At 40.6% G+C, this 25,496-nt stretch overlaps 1 protein-coding gene across 3 annotated transcripts in view; it reads right to left on the bottom strand.

The window, feature by feature from the left end:
* Positions 1-24,470, bottom strand: part of CRPPA (CDP-L-ribitol pyrophosphorylase A) — a 291,157-nt gene extending 266,687 nt beyond the window's left edge. For all 3 annotated transcript variants that reach the window (XM_055137285.1, XM_055137286.1, XM_055137287.1), the window contains exons 1-2: positions 24,018-24,470; positions 7,079-7,355 (exon numbers count right to left, since the gene is read on the bottom strand). In XM_055137285.1, the coding sequence (XP_054993260.1) occupies positions 7,079-7,355; positions 24,018-24,274 (534 nt within the window). In that variant the 5' untranslated portion in view covers positions 24,275-24,470. The remainder of the gene's footprint in view (positions 1-7,078; positions 7,356-24,017) is intronic.
* Between the last annotated feature and the right edge of the window lie 1,026 nt (positions 24,471-25,496).

Genomic DNA, 25,496 nt, shown 5'->3' with positions numbered 1-25,496 from the left:
TTACCAATAAATTGCTAACAGAATGATCAAAAACATATTTCCTTAGAAGAAACTTTGTGAAAATTGTTGTATCTCACAATGGAGACATCAAGTCATTGTCTGAAGGATTAAAATGTTACAAGTTAAGCCTTCTGAGTTAATGTTTTTGTTAGTCCAAAGTGGTTGACTTTTAAACATCGCATCCATCCAATTTGTTGTGCTACTACTGGATTGTCAGTGTTGTAGTGTTTGGAGATGTGCTCCAGGAAATTCAGATTTTTTAACTGCGCAGGTCAGCTGGAATTAAATTTTTACTGGGCGACAGCTTTGGGGTGTGGGTGTGACTGCCAGGGCTTCTGAAAGTCTAGGGAGGTGGGGAAGGTAGCACATCCTTACTCTGAGAAGGCCTGGAGCTTACAGTCACGGGACCTGTGTAACTGAATTTTCAGTAGGTTAAGTTCAAGTTTTCTGTGAGGTTCGGTCCTGAGTTAATGGAATTTGGCCAGAGGCACGATAGCAACTTTGAAGTGTGAGAGCAAGCAACCGCCAGGACTTTGCTTGGGTAGGTGCTAATTACCTCCTCCAAGAATGTCCTGGATGTCTTAGTCGAGAACAGGTGTCCAAGAAATTAATCAGCTATTTTTTTTTCTGCTTTTTGGGTCACACCCAGCGATGCTCAGGGGTTACTCCTGGCTTTGCACTCAGGAACTACTCCTGGCGGTGCTTGGGGGACCATATGGGATGCCGGGGATCGAACCCAGGTGGGCCGCGTGCAAGGCAAACGCCCTACCCACTGTGCTATCGCTCCGGCCCCTTAATCAGCTATTTGATTTCTTTCAAGATTTATTTATGAGTCTCTACAACAAAATCAGTAAATGAGCTTATGATATTTGGGGGGTTGGGTTTTGTTTGTTTCATTTGGGGGCCACACCCAGTGATGCTCAGGGGTTAGTCCTGACTCTGCACTCAGGAATTACTCCTGGAGGTGCTCGGGGGACCATGTGGAATGCTGGGGATGGAACCCAGGTCAGTCAAATGTAAGGCAAATACGCTCTAGCACCCTAACTCAGGCTTGATCCCCAACACTCCTTCTAGTCCCCTCAATTCTGCTAGGAGTGTTCCCTGAGTCCAGAGGCAGGAATAAGTCTTAGTACAACTGAGTGTGGCCTAAATCCCCACATAAATAAATAAATAAATAAATGAATAAATAAATAAATAAATAAATAAATGCATTCTTTTCTAATGGACACGAACATTCTCCAAGATAGATTACATCTGGGATTCAAAACAAGTTTTTATAAAATCAAGAGGACAGAAATCTCATAGTGTCTTCTTAGATCATAATATTTTGAAATTAGTCACAGACGGAAATCTGGGGAAAATTCAAACATTTGGAAGTTGAACAACTTACTTTTGAACAACCAATGGGTCAAAAAGGAAGCCAAAGAAAAACATGAAAAATTCTTAGAAACAAGAATGAAGATATAAGTCAACAGAATATGAAGGACACAGCGAAAGCTGTTCTAAGAGTAGTGTAAGTATGTGTGTGTGTGTGTGTATGAATTCTACTCAGCTCTAAAAAATATGAAATCTACAATTTGCTGCTATGTTTATGGAACTGAATTCATGCTAACCAAAGTGAGTCAAAGAGAGGAAAAATTCCAAATGATCTCTTTCAAATGCATAATATAAACTAACATAACGAGGGAACGTTTCTTAAAATGCCACTGTTACACACCTTAAGAGTCTGCCTATACACTCAACACCTTTATTGCAAACCACAACAGCTAATTAGAGAGAGAGAACAGAAGGAAATGCCCTGCCACAGTGGCAGGGTGGGGTGGGGGGGAGATGGGATTGGGGAGGGTGGGAGGGACGCTGGGTTTACGGGCGGTGGAGAATGGGCACTGGTGAAGGGATGGGTTCCCGAACTTTGTATGAGGGAAGTATAAGCACAAAAGTGTATAAATCTGTAACTGTACCCTCACGGTGATTCTCTAATTAAAAATAAATAAATTTAAAAATTAAAAAAAAAAGAGTCTGCCTATAGAAATCGGTTCACTAAGTGGGTTAGGTATTGATAGAGGAAGCACATTTAGTGATACTGAAGTCCATTCAGATGTTGTCTGTGTGTCAGTGTGGCACAGCAGCACTGTATTCCTAAAATATTAATATTAACCATATAATTCATTTTAATATATAATTTTTAAAGAAAAGATGTCCTCATCTTTATCTTACATAAAAAGTCTAACCCTTACTTTAAGTTGGCATGTAAAATAGAGTGTCTCAGAAGATGAGCACACAAGGGAATTTAATGTTCATCTGGTACCCCCTGATCTTCAGCCCACCCTTTCTGAAAATGTGCTTCCCTGTTCTCTTTTTCTATCAAAAGTTTCTTGTGATCTACAGACAGAATGGGTACTTCAAGGATATGACTCTGTCAATTTTCCAGCTGGTAAAATTATTACCAATAAAATTCTTTCTCAACCTGCTACCATGTCTCTCAATCAATTGGCCCAAGCAGTATCCAGAATCAAACCTCAGGGTGAGCAAGGTCAGTAGACACAAGGGCCAGAAATATTGCCCCATAGTTGGAAGCCTGTCTCATGAGCTGGGGGAGAAGGCAGATGGAATAAAGAAGGGATTGCTGTCATTGATGGTTGGAGAAACTGTTTGGGATGGGAGATGTGTGCTGAAAGCAGACAAAGGACCAAGCATGATAATCTCTCAGTATCTGTATTGCAGATCATAATGCCCCAAAATAGAGAGAGAGTATGGGGGAAATTGTCTGCCATGAAGGCAGGGGGAGGGTTGGAAAGGGGGGGGGCATATCAAGGACATTGGTGGTGGAGAATGTGCACTGATGGAGGGATGGGTGTTTGATCTTCGTATGATTGAAACTCAAACATGAAAGCTTATAACTGTATCTCACGGTAATTTAATAATAAAATTTTTTTTAAAAAAAAACAAAACCTCAGGGTCAGAAATAAAGAAGGTGAAAAAAGCCAAGGGGGAAAAAAATCCCATATCTGAATGTAGAGACAAAACTTAATCAAGAAAAAACTTTTAAGAAATTCTTATAATGGGGCTGGAGAGATAGCACAGCAGGTAGAGCGTTTGCCTTGCACGCGGCCGACCCGGGTTCAAATCCCAGCATCCCATATGGTTCCCTGAGCACAGCCAGGGGTAATTCCTGAGTTCAGAGCCAGGAGTAACCCCTGTGCATCGCCAGGTGTGACCCAAAAAGCAAAAAAAAAAAAAAAAAAAAAAAAAATTCTTATAAGAAACCAGCTAGAAAAATCACATTCTTTCAGACTGGTTAGCAAATAACTAGATAAAATCTAGGCAATGATAACATTGTATTTTTACGGTATTCGGGAAAATAATGTTAAAGACTTAGATTTTATACCCAAATGACCATCAAGAATAAATAATTTTTTAAAAAATAACAAATAATAATAACCTTGGGAAGATGTTAACTGCTGGCCTTATTGAATTCATCTTGCCTTGGAGGAAAGCAAGAATGAACCATATATAAAAGAAAAAGAGAATGGGGTGAAACTTTAGTTCCCATATTCAGGCAGCATAACGTCAGCTTTAACCTTGGACGTTTTGTTTCACTTGACAAACTACATTTTCATAAACTTAATTTACATCAAAATGTGACTTTAAAATATCAGAATTAGGGGCTAGAGAGAAAATACAGTGGGTAGGGTGGCTTGCCTTGCATAGGATTGACCCAGATTTGATCACCATCACCCCATATAGCCCCCAGCCCCACCAGGAGTGATCTCTGAGTAAGCCAGGAGTAAGCCCCGAGAATGACCAAAACAAATAAATAAAAAATATATATCAGAATTATCTATAGTATAACCCTGAAGATACAGGAAATTGCCGTAGTGACTTATTCAGGAGATAATTGAAAGAGACCGTTACTAGGGATTGAAAACTAAAAAATATGGAAATAGATAATTGGTGAAGTCATTGAACCAAACTCAGGAGAAAAAAAGTAAACAAGATAAATGCATCTATGGAAAACAGTTCATAAATTAGCTCTAAATCAATATATCACTGTTCTATTACCTTGGAGTTGTATTTCATTCAGACCAATTTTTTGCAATTTATTAGCCAGATGGTAAAACATGCTAGTACTTACCACCAAAGTAAGAACTTCATATATTAGTACAAGCACAATTAATTATACTTATGTTTTTAATGAATTTAGAACAGTATGAAAGTTAGCAGTAAATAGCGCCTTGAATTTTGCCAGTCATTGGGAAAACTATCCTAGCCACTGTAAGAAGTTTCAGAATAAATAAATAAAATAAAAAGAAACAATTTATTCAATGTCTCTAATGGATAACTATATTGTTTAGAGAAGGTCTTTCCATATATTATGAATTTAGCTTTCCATCACCTTTCAGTTTTTTTCACAACTCCTGAAAGTAACAAATAACTAATAGAAATGTAAAAAATGTTGTGTGTGTGTTGTTTGTGTGTCTGGGGGGGGGGGAAGGTGTTGAGTCACATCAGCTACAGTCAGTGCTTACTCCTGGTTCTATGCTCAGAGATCACTCTTGGCGGGCTCAGGGGCACATACGGGGTGCCGAGAATCAAATCTATTTGATTCTAAGAATCAAATCAAGATTCTATCAAATCTATTTGATTCTAAGATGTACTATCTCTCTGACCCCAAATAATTCTTGCCCATAAACATGCTAATAGATTATGTCCAGTGGAGATTTAACGGACAGTCCACAGTTGGGAAGTAGGGAGCAGAGAGTAATTTATTTGTGATTTTGGTTCAGCATATTTTTTCCCCACATAAATTTATGCTTCTCTGGATTACAAAATCTATCTGGCTTACTCATTAGCAAGTAAAACTTTAATATATACACCACTTACATGTATGGAGCGATAGCACAGCGTAAGGGCGTTCGCCTTTCACGCAGCTGACCCGTGTTCAATTCTTCCGCCCCTCTCGGAGAGCCCAGCAAACTACCGAGACTATCTTGCCTGCACAGCAGAACCTGGCAAGCTACCTGTGCCGTATTGGATATGCCAAAAACAGTAACAATAAATCTCACAATGAGAGACGTTACTGGTGCCCGCTCGAACAAATCGATGAGCAATGGGAAGACAGTGACAGTGACAGTGACCACTTACATGTAAGGTTGATTTTATACTTTTATTATATAAAAAATTTTATAAGGTTCCCCGAGCAGTGTTCAGAGACCTAAAAAGATCTTCCTGGAGCCACTAGGAACAGGTATTCAAACCTCATGGTCAATGCTTGGATAAGCGTACGGTGTTGTTTGATCCTGAGGCACTAGGTACTACCAGAGTGACCCTGATCATGTTCAGGGCTCACCAAGACCATACTCAGCTTTAGAAAATAAGTATGCATTAGAACTAGGGAGACAACTCCAAGGGCTGGAGTGCATGCTTTGTATGGATGAGGTTTGTTCCCCAAAGCACTGCCAGGAGCAACCCCAGAGCACCAAGCTGTAGATTCTAAGAACCAGTAAGCCTAACACAAAATCATAATGAATTGATCAATTCATTAAGAATTTAAAATTACACCTTAACAGTATGAAAAATTGAACTTTCAGATCAATTTTAATGCTTCAAAATAAGCTTTAATATTGTAAGCCAACATAAGCTCACAATTTCAATTCCCTTCAGGAATAATTACTGAGAGCAAAGTCAGGAATAACCCCTGAGCACCACCAGGTGAGGCCCAAACCACCCCAAAAAATTTTTCCAACTTTCTGCCCAATTTATGTCACTAAGAACCATTTCAAATTTGTAAAATTTTATTCGAATTCCTAACATGTATAATCCTTTCCTGGTTTTCTTCCTTAGCATTGTATTTATTGAGCACAGTACATCTACTGTGGGCTGGAGCAATAGCACACCAGGTAAGGCATTTGCTTTGCACGCGGCCGACCTGGGTTCAATTCCTCTGCTCCTCTTGGAGAGCCTGGCAAGCTACAAGAGTATCCCGCCCGCACGGCAGAGCCTGGCAAGCTACCTGTGGTGCATTCGATATGCCAAAAACAGTAACAAGTCTCACAATGGAGATGTTATTGGTGCCCGCTTGAGCAAATCGAGGAGCAACAAGATGACAGTGATACAGTGATACATCTATTACAAATGAGTCTGGAGAAGAGGAAAGAAGTCATAGGAGTTTATAAGCCATGGAAACTTTGAGGTCAATGATGTTCCTGAACCACAATTTTTTCAAAATCTAAATGCCACTTAGCAATCACATTAAAGATTAAAAAATAAAAATGTTTCACCTAATCTATGAAACTCTTATACAAGTAGAAATGTATAATAAATTCATACTGTAGGGAGAAGAGATGAAACTAGAAACAATTTCCTAATGATGAATTTCAAAAGCATACAAGGAAAATAAAAAGAAATCAGATCCTTTCCAAATTGGAGGTTTAATCACAACACCCAAAAGGAAAGAGAGAGATCAAATTGGAATGCCCTGCCACAGAGGCGGGGTGGGGTGGGGGGATGGGTTTTGGGGGATAGGAGGGATACTGGGTTCATTGGTGATGGGGAATGGACACTGGTGGAGGGATGAGCTCTCAAACATTGCATGAGGGAAAAAACAGGCATGAATATGTGTGAATCCGTAACTGTACCCTCACTGTGACTCACTAATTTAAAAAATAAATATTTTTTTTTTAAAAATTGGAGGTTTATTACTTCCTAGATATCCAAATAGGTAAAAGGAACTAAATAATTCCTTCCGTTGGCCTATGCTGCTTGGAGGAAATGATTACTTAGTATCAATCATCTTAAATACCATTTTGAATTGGTATTCAACTAAATAGTATTCAACTAAAATGGCATATAAATATATATGCATAATATACACATACATATGTACATAAGTATATATATTTTTCAAACTTCCTCATTCTCTACATCACTATATTTCCTAAAACACATCACCATAACATTTTCAAATCATCATGCCTACTTTAAATAATTTGACGTTTAAACATAATTCTATCAAAACTTAGCAAGTAAATAATACTACAGGGCTTGCCTCTTTATCCAGTCTCAGAAGTATACTTACTCCATGTTCTTTAGCAGCTATAACAACTTTGAAGATGACATCTTCCTCAACAAATGGTCTCACAGCATCATGGATAATCACTACTTCTGGTTTAGAGAGCTTCGAATCAGGTTGATCCTCTGCCAGTGCTTTTAGTCCATTGAAAATCGACCTGTGGCGGGTCACTCCTGCTTCCACTAGGGAGATCCGCTTATGTCGATACTTCTCAACAATACCTTTCATTGTTTCCATATTCTCTCCAGTTACTGCAACAACAATATCCTTTATCCAACATACTCTAAAAGGAAAGCATATACACAATTTATTTGAATTGATCCTTAAAGAACAGAAGTTAAACATAAAACTGAATTGCTAAATAAATCTTCACAAAGAGATTAATAAATAAGTCTGTTCTATGCATTTTATCATATCTCATATTTGATAATAATTGATATCTCATATTACAGAAAACAAAAGTTCACAGCAAAGTATAAATCAACCACACACAATATAGAGACCAAACATATGCATTAATTCAGATTTTACTTAAATGTAAATAATAGGATATTAAAAGATTTGGAGAATAAAATAAAAATCATGCATTTTTAATTGTTTTTCAATTAATTTTTTTCTAAACAGAATACCAAAAGTTCCATTTTTCAAGAAGTGCACTGAATTTGTGACAAAGAGGATAACTTATCTAAATCAAAGTAGGCCTACATCAAGGCAAAATATTGTACCTTGAATTGGGATAATAAATAAATTTGTGTAAAAATAATTAAGAGTCAAATGAAATAGAAACTCACTTAAAGAAATATGAAGTTAAAGGAATCTGTTGAGTTACATACAAAATACCAGGCAATTTTTGCTGCTGTTGTTTATATAAAATATATTCAAGTGCTATTAACATCTGAATTTGGCATTTCTCTTAAACATCGGTGCTAACAGAATTAATGTCAATGAAGACTATAGCCAACAGGCTCAAATCAGGTAAACTGTTTCTGACTTACAATATAAATTCTTAATAAGGGTCATTTTACAACTTAGGGAATTCTTAGTCAATAAGATCTACTATATCTGTGCTAGTCCGAATGATCCCACATTTATTTGGCCTACTGGCCCCTTTATCAAAAAAAAAAAAAAAATTACTCCATGCCACTCCGTAAGTCAATCTTTAAATGAACATACAGAAACCAACCCCCGGTTACTCTGAGGCCTTACATCATTCCAGCAGTCCCCATGGGGGTAGTAGAGCCAACTTCGGGAAATACTGGGTTAGATAGCTAAATCTTAAATATGGTTTGTAAAGAGATGGAAAGGCAGTCTGGAAAATTAAATAGCAATGTGATGTGCAAATGTGTCTTTATCAAAATGTAACAATTATTGGGATATCTTAACCAGCAATTTTTTCCCATTCTGTTATGGAGAAAAACCTTTCTATAATGCAAAGGTCATTTTTGCATTATAGAAATGCAATTTCTATAATGGCAAATTTTTTAAGCTGCTTTGTAGATACACAGGCTGTTCATTTTTAATTCTTCCATTTAGCAAGTATTTCCTGAACACTGAGTAAATAATCACATTCAGTATACAATGGGCAAAAGTCACTGCCTTCACAGAGCTTATGAATGAAACAAGTAAGCAAGAACACCAATAAAACACTGCAAGTTAAGATCAAGTGTTAGAAAGAAAAAGTCCAGGATCTGGGATTGCATGCATGCTAAACATGTAAACAGCATAGAAGAGACCAAGATGGTGTTCCCCAAAGAAGCAATTTGCTTTCAATTCACAAGGAAGCTGGAGGGAAGATGAAAGGGCTGGGTAAGCAGGGGTCATGGCAATATCCTTAGAGGGTAGGAGAACTATAGTGGAAATCGGAGACCAAGGCGAGAAAAAAGTCTATAAATAAGCTCAAGGAAACTAGACCAGACCTTAGACACTTCTAGTATTTTAGTCTTTAGTTCTAAAAGTAGGGAATCATCAAAAAGTGTTATATAAGAGGTATGTAGCACTGTAGCACTGTCATCCCATTGTTCATTGATTTGCTCGAGTGGGCACCAGTAACGTCTCCATTGTGAGACTTGTTGTTAACCTGTTTTTGGCATATCGAATACACAATGGGGAGCTTGCCAGGCTCTCCCATGCATGCGAGATACTCTCAGTAGCTTGCTGGGTTCTCCAAGAGGGGCAGAGGAATCAAACCCAGGTCGGCTGCATGCAAAGCAAACGCCCTACCCACTGTGCTATTGCTCCAGTCCACAGGAGGTATGCGAGTATATCTATGGAAGGAAGGAAGGAAGGAAGGAAGGAAGGAAGGAAGGAAGGAAGGAAGGAAGGAAGGAAGGAAGGAAGGAAGGAAGGAAGGAAGGAAGGAAGGAAGGGAGGAAGGGAGGGAGGGAGGGAGGGAGGGAGGGAGGAGGGAGGGAGGGAGGGAGGGAGGGAGGGAGGGAGGGAGGGAGGGAGGGAGGGAGGGAGGGAGGGAAGGAAGGAAGGAAGGAAGGAAGACGAATATTCATTTTCACCAATATAGGTATCTAGGCACTATTTTATGACATTATAGGGCCAGAGGAAGGCAGAATAATGCCCCCTCTCCAAATACTTCTGTTAATTTCTTAATTCCCAACACCTGTGAATATTTAACTTCATATGCTAAAATGAACTTCGCAAAGATGATTAAAGTCAAGATTTTAAGATGTATAGGGTATATCATGCTGGAATATCTGCTTTGTTCCAATATAATCTCAATACATTTTTTTGTTCACCTGGTGGTGTTCAGGCTCTGTGCTCAGGGAGTCACTTGGGAGAAATTGGGTGATGGAGATCAACCCTAGTCTTTCCACATGCAAAGCACATTGCATACACATTCAGTACACTCATCCTGTTCCACTGTCTATATAAATGGTGGAGGGATCATCTAGAATATAGTATATGGTAAAGAAATTGCCTCCAGAGCCTCCAGACAGAATATAAGCATGAATACACCTTCATTTTAGCCCAGTGAAAATGACTGCAGATCTGTGACTTACAGAAGTATGAGTCAATTGTGTTATTTTTAGCACCTGGTTCATGGAAATGCCCATGGGAGCAACAGGAAACTAAGATAACCAATGTATGCTGACTGCCAAAGACTACACAGGTCTAGGGAAAAGGCCACAGTCTATGCAAGATAATTCTGGCTAACAAATAGACCCCCTTGGAGATGGGGTTTAAGAGAAAAAAATACTGTAATAAACTAAGTGATTCAGCTAGATATGGCAAAATAAATCAAGTATCACATGAAATAGCTAACATCCATTAAGCACTTACTATCTTAAGCACCACTCATGTTCTAACTCATGTAATACTTCTAATAGAATTCTGTCTTCCAAGTGACATGGGAAACATTAGATTGTTGATACACAGATACATTATGGTTCACTTTTCAATACTTTTATCTTATAATATAAAATTCTTAAAGCATGAGACCAGAGCAATAGCACAGAGGAGAGGTCACAGTCTTACATGCAGCTGACCCAGGTTCAATCCTCAGTACCCCATATATGCCTCCTGAGCACTGCGAAAAATGATGCCGGAGCACAGAGACAGGAATAAGTCCTGAGTACCGTCAGGTGTGGCCCAATAAACAAAATTTAAAAAACTACTTAAAGCAAGAAAGATCTTTTATTTTTTTCCTGAAGATATCACAATATCCATGTCCTCTAGAGTACAGACAATATAAGAACAAGAACAGTAACTGTTGCCTGTTGTTGTATTAGGTATTCCACAAATTGACTTTGAACTGTTTTATCTACCAGAAACTGCAATCTCTTACAAAAAAGAAAAGGTTTAATGATTTTGAAAATAATCAAAGCTCTCTTAACTAACTGGTTAGAGACAAAGATTGAAAAAGATAACCTCTCCTGTGCAATTTGGCTTGGTTCATTGTACTGGGCCTAAGCACTTGACTCTCACTCTCCTTTCTACATTTTTTTTTCTTTTTTGGGTCACACCTGGCGATGCTCAGGGGTTACTGCTGGCTCTGCACTCAGGAATTACCCCTGGCGGTGCTCAGGGAACCATAGAGGATGCTGGGAATTGAACCCAGGTCGGTCACGTGCAAGGCAAACGCCCTGCCCACTGTGCTATTGCTCCAGCTCCTCCTTTCTACATCCTAAGGCTTGTAAAGGGCCAAGTTTGCTTTTATGCTTTGTCAGACACCAGGGATATTAATCACAAAAACTGTGCAGTATTAGTCAAAGAATACCAAAGAGTAAAATATATTGATGGCAATCTGTGAGACAATGAAAAAGGATTCTGTAATAGGACTATACAAGGGTTGTCTTTGTTTTGTGGCCCTTCACCCATACCCCCTACCCCCCTACCCCATTGCAAACATGACTGATACAACTTGCCATATAATTCCTCAGAGGCCCGTGGAATTTCCCTGGATCCTACAGCCACTGCCACCACAAGGATCCAGACAGTCATCTCTGCCCTGACTTCTGATCCGGGTCTCCTCCATCGATTCCAGCAGAATCCATTTTCAACCCTTCTACATGATTTCTCTGGAGTCAAAACCTAAAGCCATGCCCACTCTCTCTGGAGTCCTCCAAGACAACCAAACTGCCTCTCCCCACACCACTAAGTCACGGCCCACACCCCTTGAGGACACAACTTTGTTTCTTTCTCACACTCAGACAAGTTGTTTACTCTGTCTCCTCCTATCCCCCTTCTTCTCGCTTCCCCTTCCCACCTCTTCATGGCTTAGCGCATGCCTGCTGCTCCTCAGTTCAGCCTTGACCTCTTCCAGGAAGCTTTCCCTGACTATTACTCTGGGTGTGGAATCCCTACTCTGGGCTTCTACAGGGCTCATCACCAGAGTTTTATCAGGCATTGTTCATTTGGGATCTCCTTCAGTAGACTACCAACTCAGAAAGCTCATAAATAAAGTCTTCAGCCCCGGGCGCGGCACATGCTAAATTTTCAGTAATATTAATAGTAGAAAGAGCAGCCAAAAGATATGGAATTCTGTTCATTGCCATGCACCCTAAATTCTTTTTTAATAGCTTACTCAGCATTCACATCAACTCTGCGTGATTCATGACTTTCTCCATTTTACAGAGGACACAGAGATCTCACCTTATTACCACACATCTGAAAATTGAAGGGATGAAGTTGGAACCGGTCTTATTGTGGAGATCATATCATGAACCTCTGCAAATGTACAAAGATGGTCTGAGGGGGAGGTCATAAAAAGATTATGTCTGGATATTTGAGCCTCCAGTATTTCATTTATATTATTAGTGTTTGACCATATAACATCACTGCCTTTGTGATAAAAAAAGGTCAAGTTTATTATATGGTATCTTCTTATTCATAAATTGTTACTCATTCATGTGTTCACTTAGGCATTTAATAAATACCTAACATTTGCCAGGCACTATCTTATATAATATTGAAGACTTAGGGAATTCATAGCCTCACAGAGGAGATGTCAACAAATATCTATTACACGAAAAGAGAGTATACTTCCTAAAAACTAGGAATAAAATGTGTCTTGATTTATAGAAAAGAATTCAAAGTAATCAAGTGTATTTCAACTGCTACTAATACATCACTCTAAGCTACACTTTATTTTAACTCATAAGTACATATTTAACTTACTCAGTGGCAGGACTATTCCATAAAGCAACAACTTAACTTATTCACTTTATTACTTTTTATAGCAGATTCCACCAGAAAAATACGGGTCAAAAACAGCATTGAATACATTGCTGCATCAAATCTATTTAAGATTAAAAGGGAAAAAATGATTGCCATCATTTGATAGGAAGTATTTAAGTAACTAATCAATGAATTTGAGTTTCCAAAGGTAAATTCCACTAGTAATACTGGAATGCATTAAAATAGTTATAAAAACATTCACTATGTTCCACTGAACGGAAAGCAGCTTAAAGTGATGTAAATAATTAAAAATGAGCATATGTAATGGTTTAGATTTCTTCAAACAATTGTATCAGTGTTTTAAATCAGTGTTTCTTAACTGGAAATTTCAGGGTCCATAAAAACACTAGCAAATCTACTTTGTTAATGTGTGTATGTAAATCTATGTGTGTGCATGTGTGTGTGCGTGTGTGTCTATATTGGGCCCCCACCTTTCTGTGCTCAGAGCTTACTCCTGACTCAGCACTAAAGGACCACTCATGGAGGGACCAGGATTTACTCCTGGCTCAGTGCTCAGGATCACTCATAGTAAGGCTTGGAGGACCATCTGTAGTGCTGGTGATTGAGCCAAGGTTAGCTATGTGCAAGGTGAGAGCGTTGCCCATTGCATTATCTCTCCTTCTCTTTACTAATATTTTTAAATAAATATAATAGAATTGACAAAAAAAATTAAATGCATAGCAAATGGTAAAAATTAGATTATTTTATGAAATCTTCTTTCAAATATGCATATAGATATGCATTTATCACTGCAAAGTGTAGTTCTATAACCAGTCATAATTTTAACGGCAGAAAACTATTTTAGATCACTCTTTTTTCTTTTTTTTTGTTTTAAATCACTCTTAAGAAATAACGGGTTTATTATGCTATTTTGCCGAGAAACCAAAGATACTTATAAAGGCAAGTCTTTATAAGTACTGTTTGCATTTCAAAGGATTTATTCACATTCTTTCCTAGTTATAGAATTAAAAGTGTTTTACAGTATTAAGATTTAATAATGTAGAATCATGAGATTGAAAAAGACCTTAATTACCTCACACAGTGCTTACTGGATAAATATTTGCTGAATCAATGGATCTGGTAGACCTCCTTGGCTGAAGGCAAGTCCACACCAAACCCCCCGTGGCAGGATTTTATCAAGTTCTCTTGAGTATTTCCTTCCTAGCACATTCCACAGGCAAATCCAAATCTAATCTCAAACTCCATTACACCATATTTGGAGCAAGAAATAATATCTGAAATGCTATTTTCTCCCAGAATAATAATTATTACTTAGACTTAACTGCTCAGACAGTTTAATGAGTTTAAAATAGAACATTTAAATGCTTTTTTTTAAAATAGAAAACAAAGACTCTGTTAATCTCTCTAAAATACTCTCAGCCTGTAGCAGCAGCATGGCCCAGAGGTGGGGTGGTAGCTTCAGTTTACTGCCTGGAGAGTCTTTGGTTTCAAAGGAAACCATACATTTGAACTGTCCTTGTGCCCTAATTCCATTTTGCCATACCCTCCCTGATATTTTTGCATCCAAATATTAGATTGGGATCGGGACATAGCTCAAAGGGCTAGAATACATGTTTTCCATAAGAAATCCTGGATTTAATCTCCAAAACTATATGTTCCCCTGAGTAGCAAACAACACACTAGGAAAAGTCCCTGAGCACTGCCAGGAGTGAAGTGGGGGAAAAAACAACAAATATGAAGTAAATATGAAAAGAAATATAAATTTTATATATTTAAATTTTATATAACTTTACAACAGTTATATAAATTTTATATATATAACTGCTGTAAAGGGGCTGATGTGGCTGCCTTATACTGTTAACTCCTTTTGCTATGCCTATGATTGCTTCTCTTTTTCAAGTTTAGCTCACTAGTCTGGGTCTTATCTCTTGTATTAAAGAAGGCCATTGGAGACCAAAGGAAACAATACAAATTAACCATATGACTTGTATAAAGTACAAGTCTTCTACCCCTTGACTCAGACTTGAGTCAAAATTAATGGACCATCAAAACAAAACTACTCAAAGTCAAATCTATGTATCTGAGTAGTCCCTCAACAAGAAGCATCCTAAATGCTCCTAAACCTCAATTTAACTCCCTAAATATTTCTATCTTCCCTATTCCATTCCTTCTATCTAAGCAAATTCAGCAAAGTGCACTTCTCATTAGGTTTACATTGATGTATTTACTTCCAGTCTATCCTGTTTAAATAGAAATTGCAGTCATTTTCAAAACTACAGAATCATGTTTTTAAAGTAGCACTGCACTGTAGCACTGTTGTCCTTTTGTTCATCAATTTGCTCACGCAGGCACCAGTAATGTCTCCATTGTGAGACTTGTTACTGTTTTTGGCATATTGAATACGCCATTGGTAGCTTGCCAGGCTCTGCCCTGTGGGCGGGATACTCTCAGTAGCTTGCCTGGCTCTCAAAGAGGAATGGAGGAATCGAACCCAGGTTGGCCACATGCAAGGCAAACGTCCTACCCGCTGTGCTCCAGAGATTTTTAAAGTACACAAGAAAATGAAAGTAGAGACTAGTGAGGAAATCAAATAAGCTATGTATTTGATATGACTAACAATAGATCTGAGGTTGATATAGACCAATAGATTGATTTTTCCCAGCAGGAATGAGGCTGGAAGAACTGATGAAAATGTTCCCTCAAGAACTGAAAAGTTGAGGAGAGATGGTTCAGAGGTGAAGGTGCTTTCCTTTCATGTAGCTGACCCTGATTCAATCTTAGTCACCACAAGTTCTATGGAGCATCTGTACCCCCAAGCACTGCAGGGTGTGGCCTTGGATGCCACCCAGCACGAAACAAGTAGCCAGGGTACAAGGCAATCTCCAGCACTGAGGCTCAAAGGAGCACTATATTCTCCACCCTTCCCATAGAATCACCTCCCAGTTCTCAAAAAATTGCCAGTAGGAACCCTCACCTTCTGAAATAAAATGCCTGGGGGGTGTCCCCCAAAAAGAAAAAGTAACAATTAGTTGTTAAATTCAAAATTAAAAACCAGCAAAGTCTTCTAGGCAAGAAGCCTTTGTCTAAATCTTATCCTTCCCTTAAGATAAGAATAGGTGGACCCTTACTCAAAAACCTTTGGTTTACAATGACAGGTAAGACAGAAGGTGCCTCTAGCCTTAGAGCGAATTTATTCACCATGCTTGCACCCACTAGTCTGCAACCCAACCCTCCAAAATATGTTTCCCTCTTCCCTTATCCAATAAAAATTATTTTTATGAGTATGCAGACAAGATTGTGTGGGGGTACAATTCTGCCACATTCTCAGCTTGCTAACACTTGAATAAACCTGTTTTTTCTCTCACCAACTCTTATCTATTGAATATTACTCTTCAAACTGCAGGCAACTGAACTTGGGTTCAGATATTAGCAAGCATAAAATATCTTGGGTTCAGATATTAGCAAGCATAGTCAGAAAAGGCTGAGCACTCCAGGTGGCTTAGCACTCTTGGTTCCCAACCTTCAGAATAGTTGGCCACAACAGCGTGCCAGGTCTTATGTGATCATGCAACTAGGACTGGTGACAGTCTTCAGGTGTGTGGCACATACTCAAGGTTAGTTGACCCCATGATGGAAATTTTTTAAACTCCCAGCAGCTGCTGAGACCCATTTGTCTTGGTGACTCTTCACTTCCTTCCCCTATGCACTGTGTTGATGGAGATTAAAAAAAAAAAAAAAAAAAAAAAAAAAAAAAAGGTCTTAGTTTGGAAAGATTACAGGCTCAGAGCAATCCAATCTCAATCACAAAATCTACAGTTTTTGTAACAAACACATGATTGTCAGCAATTGATTTTTTCCTTCAAAGTCTTTTAAAATAGCCAGACTCAATAACTCACATTAACCAAACTAAAATGTGTCTGAAACATGAATTCAAGTGCCAGGATACTAATATGCAAAATATACAAAACTAGCGCAAAGTCTCAGATGTTTTTTATCAGTGGGACAGACATTCTCTTCCCACAAGAGATTTATATAGGAAGTCAGTTTATTAAAATATTTTTGATGCATGGAAATAGCACTGTTTTTCCCCTAAGAAAACCTCAGAAACAGCACACTGACGATGCGGCCACCGGAGAGAATTCCCACCTACCCGGGCCACCATCACTGAGTACTAAGGGCATGGCCAAATTTGTCTAACATGTTTGGTTGAAATTGTACCTTAAATAATTTTTTTAAACTATTACAGATTAACTTAACTTTCTTTAAGACACTTTATTTCCTTTAGAGATTTGAAATAAAAATTAGATTAATGGCTAATTTTTTTTCCCCGACCTCAGACCTGTTAAGTCATTAAATGATAAAATACAGATCTGAGTTGATCAATTGTGAGTGGATTTTACAATGTAACTGTCACATCGGTACGCCCATACCAAATAAATATTCTTGTCATTTCTTCAAGGAATATTTCTCCTAGAAACTCAGATCATAAATAATTATTGATGAACACTGGATAGAAAAATAACATTGATTTAAGACTAAATCTGTACAAAAGACTCTTTAACAGATTATACCACAGACCAACAAATCCCTTACTCGCAAGGACAATCAGAATAAAAGAAGCCAGCAAGGGACCCCCCTGGAGATACAAGGCATAACTCCATAGGCCATCAGAATGAAAGACAAGCCCCTGCAATTGCCCCTCTAGTACATCTCAACATATTTCTGTTTCCATGAAATAAGGCCCAATCACAAATCTAGAGCAATTTGGCAAAATATTTATCAGTAGTTGGCATGTCTCATCTCAGCACTGAAAAAGAACTATCCTAAGCCTGGTTTGCTGGCCTAGGTCCTGTAGACAGTCTCCCATGGTAAAGAGTCCCATATCCAAGAAGAATATATGAACGAGGCCAAAACACAAGAAAACATTTTTTACTCTGGAGTAAAGGCCCATTTACCCTTTTTTTTCAAGTGCCTCTTCTCCTAATAAACTTTTCCTACACCCATAATTCTCTCAGAGAACTATTTAATGAACCCACACATCCATTTGGCATTAGTTATGCAAAGAACTAATGTCCAAGATCTCAGTTTTGAGTTAATAAAATGATAAAAAGCAAAGTTTTCTTCCAATTATAATCTGTGGATAAACAGTATTTCAAGCTCCTCTAAAAGCCTACACAAAACTCTCAACCTTCTGAAAAGCCCTGTGTCTTGCAAAACCTAAAAATTATTTGCACTTGTCGTTTGTTTGGTTTTGGGTCTTGAGCCACACCTGGTTGTGTGCAGGACTTTCTCCTGATCCTACCGAGCAATCAACTCCTGGAGGACTCGGGGGACCATCTGTTGTGCTGGCATCTAGTCTGGCACATGCAAGGCAAGAGCCGTCCCCCCGTATTATCTTCAGCCCTCAATTTAGTAGTGGTTCTAAAAAAATTTATTGTTGACAGTGGTCACACCTAAATATTTATATATGATAAGGTTACACTCCTGAAATTCCATAAAATTGTAACTCAATATTGATTCTTTTAAAAAGTAATTGCATATCCTTTTTACTGGAATTTTTTTAAATTATTAGTATGAATGATACTGTGCTAACCAGGAATCACAAAATCCCCGTTAATCGTCAATTTCTGGAGCGGGCTCAGTAACCTCTCCATTTGTCCTTTCCCTGAGATCTTAGAAGTCTCTCTCGACTTGGCTCTCCCAATGATGTCACACTGGAGACTCTTTCAGGGTCAGGGGAATGAGAACCAGCTTGTTACTGGATTTAGCATACGAATATACCATGGGAAGCTTGCAAGGCTGTCCCATGTGGGCAGGAAACTCTCAGAAGCTTGCTAGTTTCTCCCTGAGGGAGAAGTAGGCTACAAGATATCGCTCTGGGAGCTTGCCTTTAAGTCTCTGGATATTGGCCTTTGATGGAATTACACACACCTAGGTTCCTCTGCCGGTACCTTCATGCATGAGGCCTGTCCGAAGGTGTGGAGAGGGGCCTCGAGCATGGCTGTAGCTAGGTTCGGCCGCCGGGAGCTCTGCTCGGGGTGGGGAGAGAAGCTGGAGCCCATCCCCTCTGAGGGGCCCCCGGGGAAGACAGCCAGGCGAGCGGGCAAGAGACTCTCTGCCATTGTGCTAATACATTCTAAATATATAATTTAGTGAGAATTTGGAGAGGCAAAGAAGGAAATTTTAAGGGAAAATCTAAATAGAGCTATAAAAATAATTAGCACTGGAGCACTGTTGTCCCATTGTTCATCAATTTGCTCAAGCAGGCACCAGTAACATCTCCATTGTGAGACTTGTTACTGTTCTTGGCATATCGAATAGGCCACGGGTACCTTGCCAGGCTCTGCCATGCGGGTGGAATACTCTCAGTAGCTTGCCGGGCGCTCCGAGAGGGACAGAGGAATCAAACCTGGGTCGGCTGAGTGCAAGGCAAACACAAAATGATGTAAGAAAGGAAAACCCCCTCATTCTTCCAATAAATGGAGTCATATGACACTGCATCCATTATATATTATATATCACAAAAATATAATAGTGTGTTTTACTCTCTAAAAGGAAAGTATTGGCTTTGTGTTAAAAAGACTACAAATAATACTTCAGTACTACATCAATAAGTAAAAGATTGTATAAAATTCTCTATGGGTGTAAAACAAATTGCCTGAACAGATATAGCACATGCAGTATAAATGCAACATTAATACATCAATGACTCTCTTGGTGAGATGCTAACCTCATTGAGTTTTTTTTTTTATTATTTTTTTTTTTATCTAGATCCCACTACTATCTTCTGTCTCATAGGGTCACACTCTTAGGGGTTTACCTTAGGAGCTTTCCTTTTTATGAAAGTTCCTTTTGGAATCTTGCTTGTTTCAATATTCTGCTTCTATGTTTCTCTTTTGTTATTCTAATTATAGTGTGTCTTAGAGTATTTACTATTTGGTTCTATTTTCACTGGGAAACTTCAGGCCTCTTGAACCTTGCTGTCTGCACTCTGCAACTCCAGACAATTCTTAACTATAATTTCTTTGACTAGATATTCTTCATCAAATCTGACTTCCCATTCTTTAGGGACTCCAATGAATCTTGTTATTGTTCCTCTTGAACCCATCTCCTAGTCTTCTAGTGAGTTATTCTATTTTTTTTTAAGTCTTTTTTAAATTTTCGGTTGTTTTCTAGAGGTTTCCTACATCCCATCTTGGATCTTATCAATATTTTCCTCAGCTACTATTATTCTATTGCTCAGACCTTCTATTGCGTTTTTATATCACCTACCATACTCTTCATTTCTGCTGCTTATAATTGTAGTTTCCTCATTTTGACTCTGATTGTTTCTTGTGCATTGCTGACTACCTGAGCCATTGTTTCTTGGAGCTCATGAAATATCTTCAACATGTTGTCACTAAAGCTATTCTCTGAGAGTTTACAGAGTTAGCGGATACTGGCAAAGCCTTCCATGTTATCATTTTCACTCACTGAGCCTTGTGGGCTCTTTGCATCTTCCCCATTATGTTTGCTGTGCTATCACGTGCTGGAGGCGGGAGGAGCAAACAGAGGCTCTGAGATGCGGAGGTAGGCCTACGGAGAGTGAAGTTAGTTGTTATTTTCCTAGGATTATCTATTATGCATAGAGCTGAACTATTAACTGCATAATTTTAATATGGTATATGAACTATATGTACAAATATAAATATAAATTGTACAGCAAATGGCTATTATAAATATACCCTTCACACAATTCTGATAGACTTTAAGGAAGTATCAGATCACATGTGTTAGATTTATGAGGTTGAATTTTTTTTTTGTCTCACTTAATCTGATAATTAGCTTCCTAAGAAATCAGTGGTATGCAAATAGAACTTGATTAAGTGAAGGGGTTAGGGGAGAGGAGTGTATTTACCCAGTTTTACCAAGAGAAAAAAACACATTAATTCCAATAGTCTCATAAAATAGAATTTCCCTCAAGTACAGGGGCCTCAATATATGTCAAAGGCTGTTCAGGAAGTGAAAAAGTCCTGAGTTTTCCTTTGGGAGTTAGAATTTCATCATTCCAAAAGGCAGTCTTCCTCTTAATTCCTGTACTGTCTCGGAGCTCCTCACTTTGCCATTAGCTCTCTTGGTTCTGAGCCAGATAATAGCCTCCAATGTTCTGACAAGGATCAGTGAATAAAAACGTTTCTTTGACGGTTTCAACCAGTTGTCATCTTGCAGCTCTCTTCTACCACACGTTCAGAGATACCCAGTACCTCTAAATCCTGACCCTTTCTAAGGTCCGGTGACTTCAATCAACTTATCTCTTTACAGATGTTCGACCTGAAGGCTTATGTTTAAGCTTTCTTGAGATTGTTAAATCTGATTGACTACCACTATTCTACCTCCTTTCTTCCAGAATGTTGTTTATCTCTGTTATATATGTTCCAATCTCTTCTTTCACTCAATTTCCCATGTGTGGTTTATACTATTTAAATCCTTTTTTGTAGATAAATGAGGGAGTGGAAATAAAAACCTTTAAGTGGCATCATCTAAATGAAATACCGCTCATGTTCTTTTCATTTACTTACTTCATTTTAGGATTATAGTGTGAGCACTTCTTTTTCCTAGGTTCTAATTAGTTCATTTTATATTGGTTCAAAAATTAAATAAGAAAGATATAAACCCATAAAGGTTGATTTGAACAATTATATTTACATATCTAATCAATGAAAAATAAAGATTAGGGGCTGGAGCAATAGCACAGCGGGTAGGGCGTTTGACTTGCACTCGGCCGACCCGGGTTTGATTCCCAGCATCCCGTATGGTCCCCCAAGCACCACGAGGAGTAATTCCTGAGTGCAGAGCCAGGATTAATCCCTGAGCATTGCCAGGTGTGACCCAAAAAGCAATAAACAAATAAAAAATAAAGATTGGGGCTGGAGTGATAGCACAGCGGGTAGGGCGCTTGCCTTGCACGCGGCCGACCCGGGTTCAATTCCCAGCATCCCATATGGTCCCCTGAGCACCGCCAGGGGTGATTCCTGAGTGCAGAGCCAGGAGTGACCCCTGTGCATCGCCGGGTGTGACCCAAAAACGCAAAAAATAATAATAATAAAAATAAAAAATAAAGATTACCCACAATATCTCGATCCGATATTAATAAGGTAGCAAAAACTTAAGTAAAGAAAATTATAACTTATGAGGAGAAAATGAGTATTACATTAAATTCTGTATAACACATAAATGGGCTGGAGCGATAGCGCAGTGGCTAGGGCGTTCACCTTGCACTTGACTGACCCGGGTTCAATTCCTCCGCTCCTTTCAGAGCCCGGCAAGCTACTAAGAGTATTTCGCCCCCACGGCAGAGCCTGGCAAGCTACCCGTGGTGTACTCGATATGCTGAAAACAGACACAAGTCTCACAATGGAGACGTTACTGGTGCCTACTTGAGCAAATTGATAAGCAACAGGATGACAGTGACAGTGATAACACATAAATGGCAACAGGAAGTTAACATCCTCTTAAATATAACCTAAATGACTGAATAAGGTTTTCAGAAATTGTAAGACAGACAAAACTAAATCATTAATATTACAATAAAGTAATATTAATTTTATGTAAATAGAAAATTTTATGTAAATAAAATCAGGTACTGAAAATTTATGTAAATAGAAATCAGCATTCTTGTGCTTTCTACCACAAAGAAGACTTTCCAAAACATCTCTTCATTTTAAACGTTTTTTTAAAGCATATGTCTATCTCAAGGAAAACTCAGAGGCAGAAATACAAAGAAATGCCAACTTTTCTTCACAAGAAAGCAAGTTAGACATAAAAAAGCTAGTCCTGGGCCAAAGAGTATACAAAAGATTGGGTCCTTTCTTGCATGTGGCAGATTAGACTCATTCCTGGCATCACATATGATCCTCCCAGCACTGCCAGGAAAAAGCCCTGAGAACATCCTCCAACTCCCAAAATGGTTGAAGAACGAAAAAAATACAGTTCTCTAGATCTAAGTAGCCAACGATCCATGATCAAAATGGCCAAAAGCCATTGGATCCAAAGGATTAGCTGTGTTCATGACTATGAAACCACGTGGCCTTCAGACTGGAAGACTGTAGGTGAATGACTCATACAACCGTTGCAAGGAATCCTCTCTTCACAACTACCCAGAGAAATGGAAGACTGCAAAAAATGGGAAAGGACCTGAAACTCTGCAGTGTTCTTGTGAGTTTCAGATATAAATTCACTGCAATTCCATCAGCCTGATTATAAACGTCAAGGGTGATTATGGTTCTTGGCAATGACATTTTCCAAATAACAATATTCAGAAAGCAAAAGCCATAGGTGAAGTAACTTGGGTCCTTTGAATTGCTGGGTGTGCAAAGAACGGTGAAGGAGCGAGTGGGGTTCCCCTTTCTGGATAACATTCTACTGTACTATGATTTTGACCCTAGAATCTTCTTCATTAAAGCTTGGGATGCCTTAGCGGGGGAAATCTACCTTGAAATAAAAGGTTCACAAGGTTTGACATACTTCAACCAGGGCCTTCAGGGTGACATTTAAATGCCTTAGCAAGGCACAGGTAGACTTTCCGGATATCCCAGCTACCCTGTCAGCCTCATCCCATGCTCCACGGGTGATGGGCGCTAAGCAAAACGAAGTGATAAGCCCTTCTCTTTGTCCACCTTATTCTATTCCTTCAGCTTTCATTTTCCCCAACAAATCGACCAGTCCTTTTTCTAAGACAACGCCGGGATTGGCCTCCACTGCGGAACCTAGGGCCCTTAAATCCGTGTCTCGCCCCCCCCCCCCCCCCCCGCCCACCATGAGAAGCTTGGCTGAAGTTCTACTCCGCGGTCCAGTTTCTGCAGCTAGTCATCAATGAGCTGGGCGCGTTGCTAGGAAGCCTCCAAGTTTGTGTGATCGGGACCATTTAGCCCCAGGAACAGAGGTTCATGAAAGCAGACGTGCAGTAGGCCAGAGGATCTTCCGACCATTTGGACCCCACCCCCCACCCCCGGCCCCAGGCTTTGGTAGTGAGAACTGGGTGTCCCCGAATTGCAACCAAGCGCCGCTCCGGCAGCAGGGCGTTGCCGCCGCGCTAACGGCACGGGCACGTACAGGCCGCGGGGCAGCCGCGTGGATCGGTGGCCGCGGGCTCCCAGGGCCGAAGCGTCCCGGCTCGCCAGTGCGGCCGGGCAGGGCGCCAAGCGCCCGCGGAGCCCCGCGGCGTCTGCTGTGTGGTCCGGGCGGGAGCCGCGGGGCGGCCGCGGCGGGCAGGTGGAGGCCCCCGGCGGGAGCGCGGGGCGCGCCGGCGCCGCATTACCTCTCCAGGGCCTGCAGGGTGTAGCTGATGAGCGGCCGCTCCAGGACCGGGCAGAACTGCTTCGGGGTGGGGACGCCCATGCGCTCCCCGCTGCCCCCCGCCGGCAGCACGGCCGCCACCGCCGGCCAGAGGCTCCGGGCCTCGGCCCCCGCCTGGCTCGGCGACGCCGCCGCCGCCGCCGGGGCCGCGCCGCGCCGGCTGCTCACGCCAGGCCCCGGCTCGGCGGGCCCGGAGTCGCCCGGCGGCCGCAGCTCCATGGGGCGGCAGGCGCGGCCCGCTCGCCTTCTCGGCCCGGCCCGGCTGCGGGTGCGGCGCGGGACGCGGGGGAGCGCGGGCTGCCCGCCGGAAAGCTGCCGAAGTGGGCGCTGCGGGCCACCCCCCGGGACGGGCCGCCGCAGTCCCCGCTGCCAGGCGCTTCCCGCGGCCTCTGCTCCCGGCCCAGCGTCCCCGTGAAGGCCGCCCTGGCCGGCTTTGGGCTTCTCCCCCCACCCCCGCGCCCTCAGGCCCAGCCGTTGCCACCAGTGCAAGTGTCAGCTCCTGCCTTATATATGTAAGGGGCCCCTGCAACCTGGTGCTTGTGCACTGGCGGTTGGGACGCGCTTCCTTCTCGCTCCCCGCACTGGAGAAGAAAACATATTCCCAGGAAAGAAGGGAATGCACCTGCGTTATTTGAGTTCCTTAAAATCGTATTCCAAAATTCCTTTTGAAAAAAGGATTCTAAAAGTATTCCTCCAAAAAGAAAGCATTCTAAAGAGGGAATGCACCTGGGTTATCTGGGTTTCTTAAAGAAGTATCCCGGGGGCTGGAGCAATAGCACAGCGGGTACTACTCCCAACATCCCATATGGTCCCCCGAGCACCGCCAGGAGTAATTCCTGAGTGCAGAACCAGGAGTAACCCCTGAGTATCGCCAGGTGTGACCCAAAAAGCAAAATAAATAAATAAATAAATAAATAAATAATAAAAAAGTATTCCAAAGAAAAAGTTATTGCAAAGTTCCTTTCAAAAGTATTCATTAAAAAAAAAAAAAAAGTATTCCAAAGGGGGAATGCACTCTGAAGAGGAAGCGCCGCACCCGGATTTTCTGAGTTCCTTAAACTGATGAGGTGTCCTAGTTCCACGATGGATAAAGAAAAGTGCACAGCAAATATTGTTTGCTTACTCCATCCATAATCAAGGGGCGGGGGGGGGGGGCAGCAGCGGCAATGGGGGCTGGACAAAAACTCAAGTGCTGAGGACTGTGTCGCACTGGCGGAGACTGAGATTTAATTAGATTCTGGAATGTGTTTTACAGACCCCTAGTTGACCTAGTGAACAGGACTGACTTGGAAGCAGGGCCTGAACTGAAGCAGACCTTGCTCTCCTTACTGCACTCACTGGCGATGTTTGCCTGAAATGTAGTGAAGAGTTGGGAGTGGAGGATATTGTATTGGGTCCCTGGAATGGTAATTTATAAGCACAAGGGCATTGAAGTAACATA

Source organism: Sorex araneus, chromosome 1, assembly GCF_027595985.1.
Source record: "Sorex araneus isolate mSorAra2 chromosome 1, mSorAra2.pri, whole genome shotgun sequence".
NCBI lineage: Eukaryota > Metazoa > Chordata > Mammalia > Eulipotyphla > Soricidae > Sorex > Sorex araneus.
The sequence above is the reverse complement of the archived record's forward strand: the minus strand, read 5'-3'. Positions and strand labels throughout refer to the sequence as shown.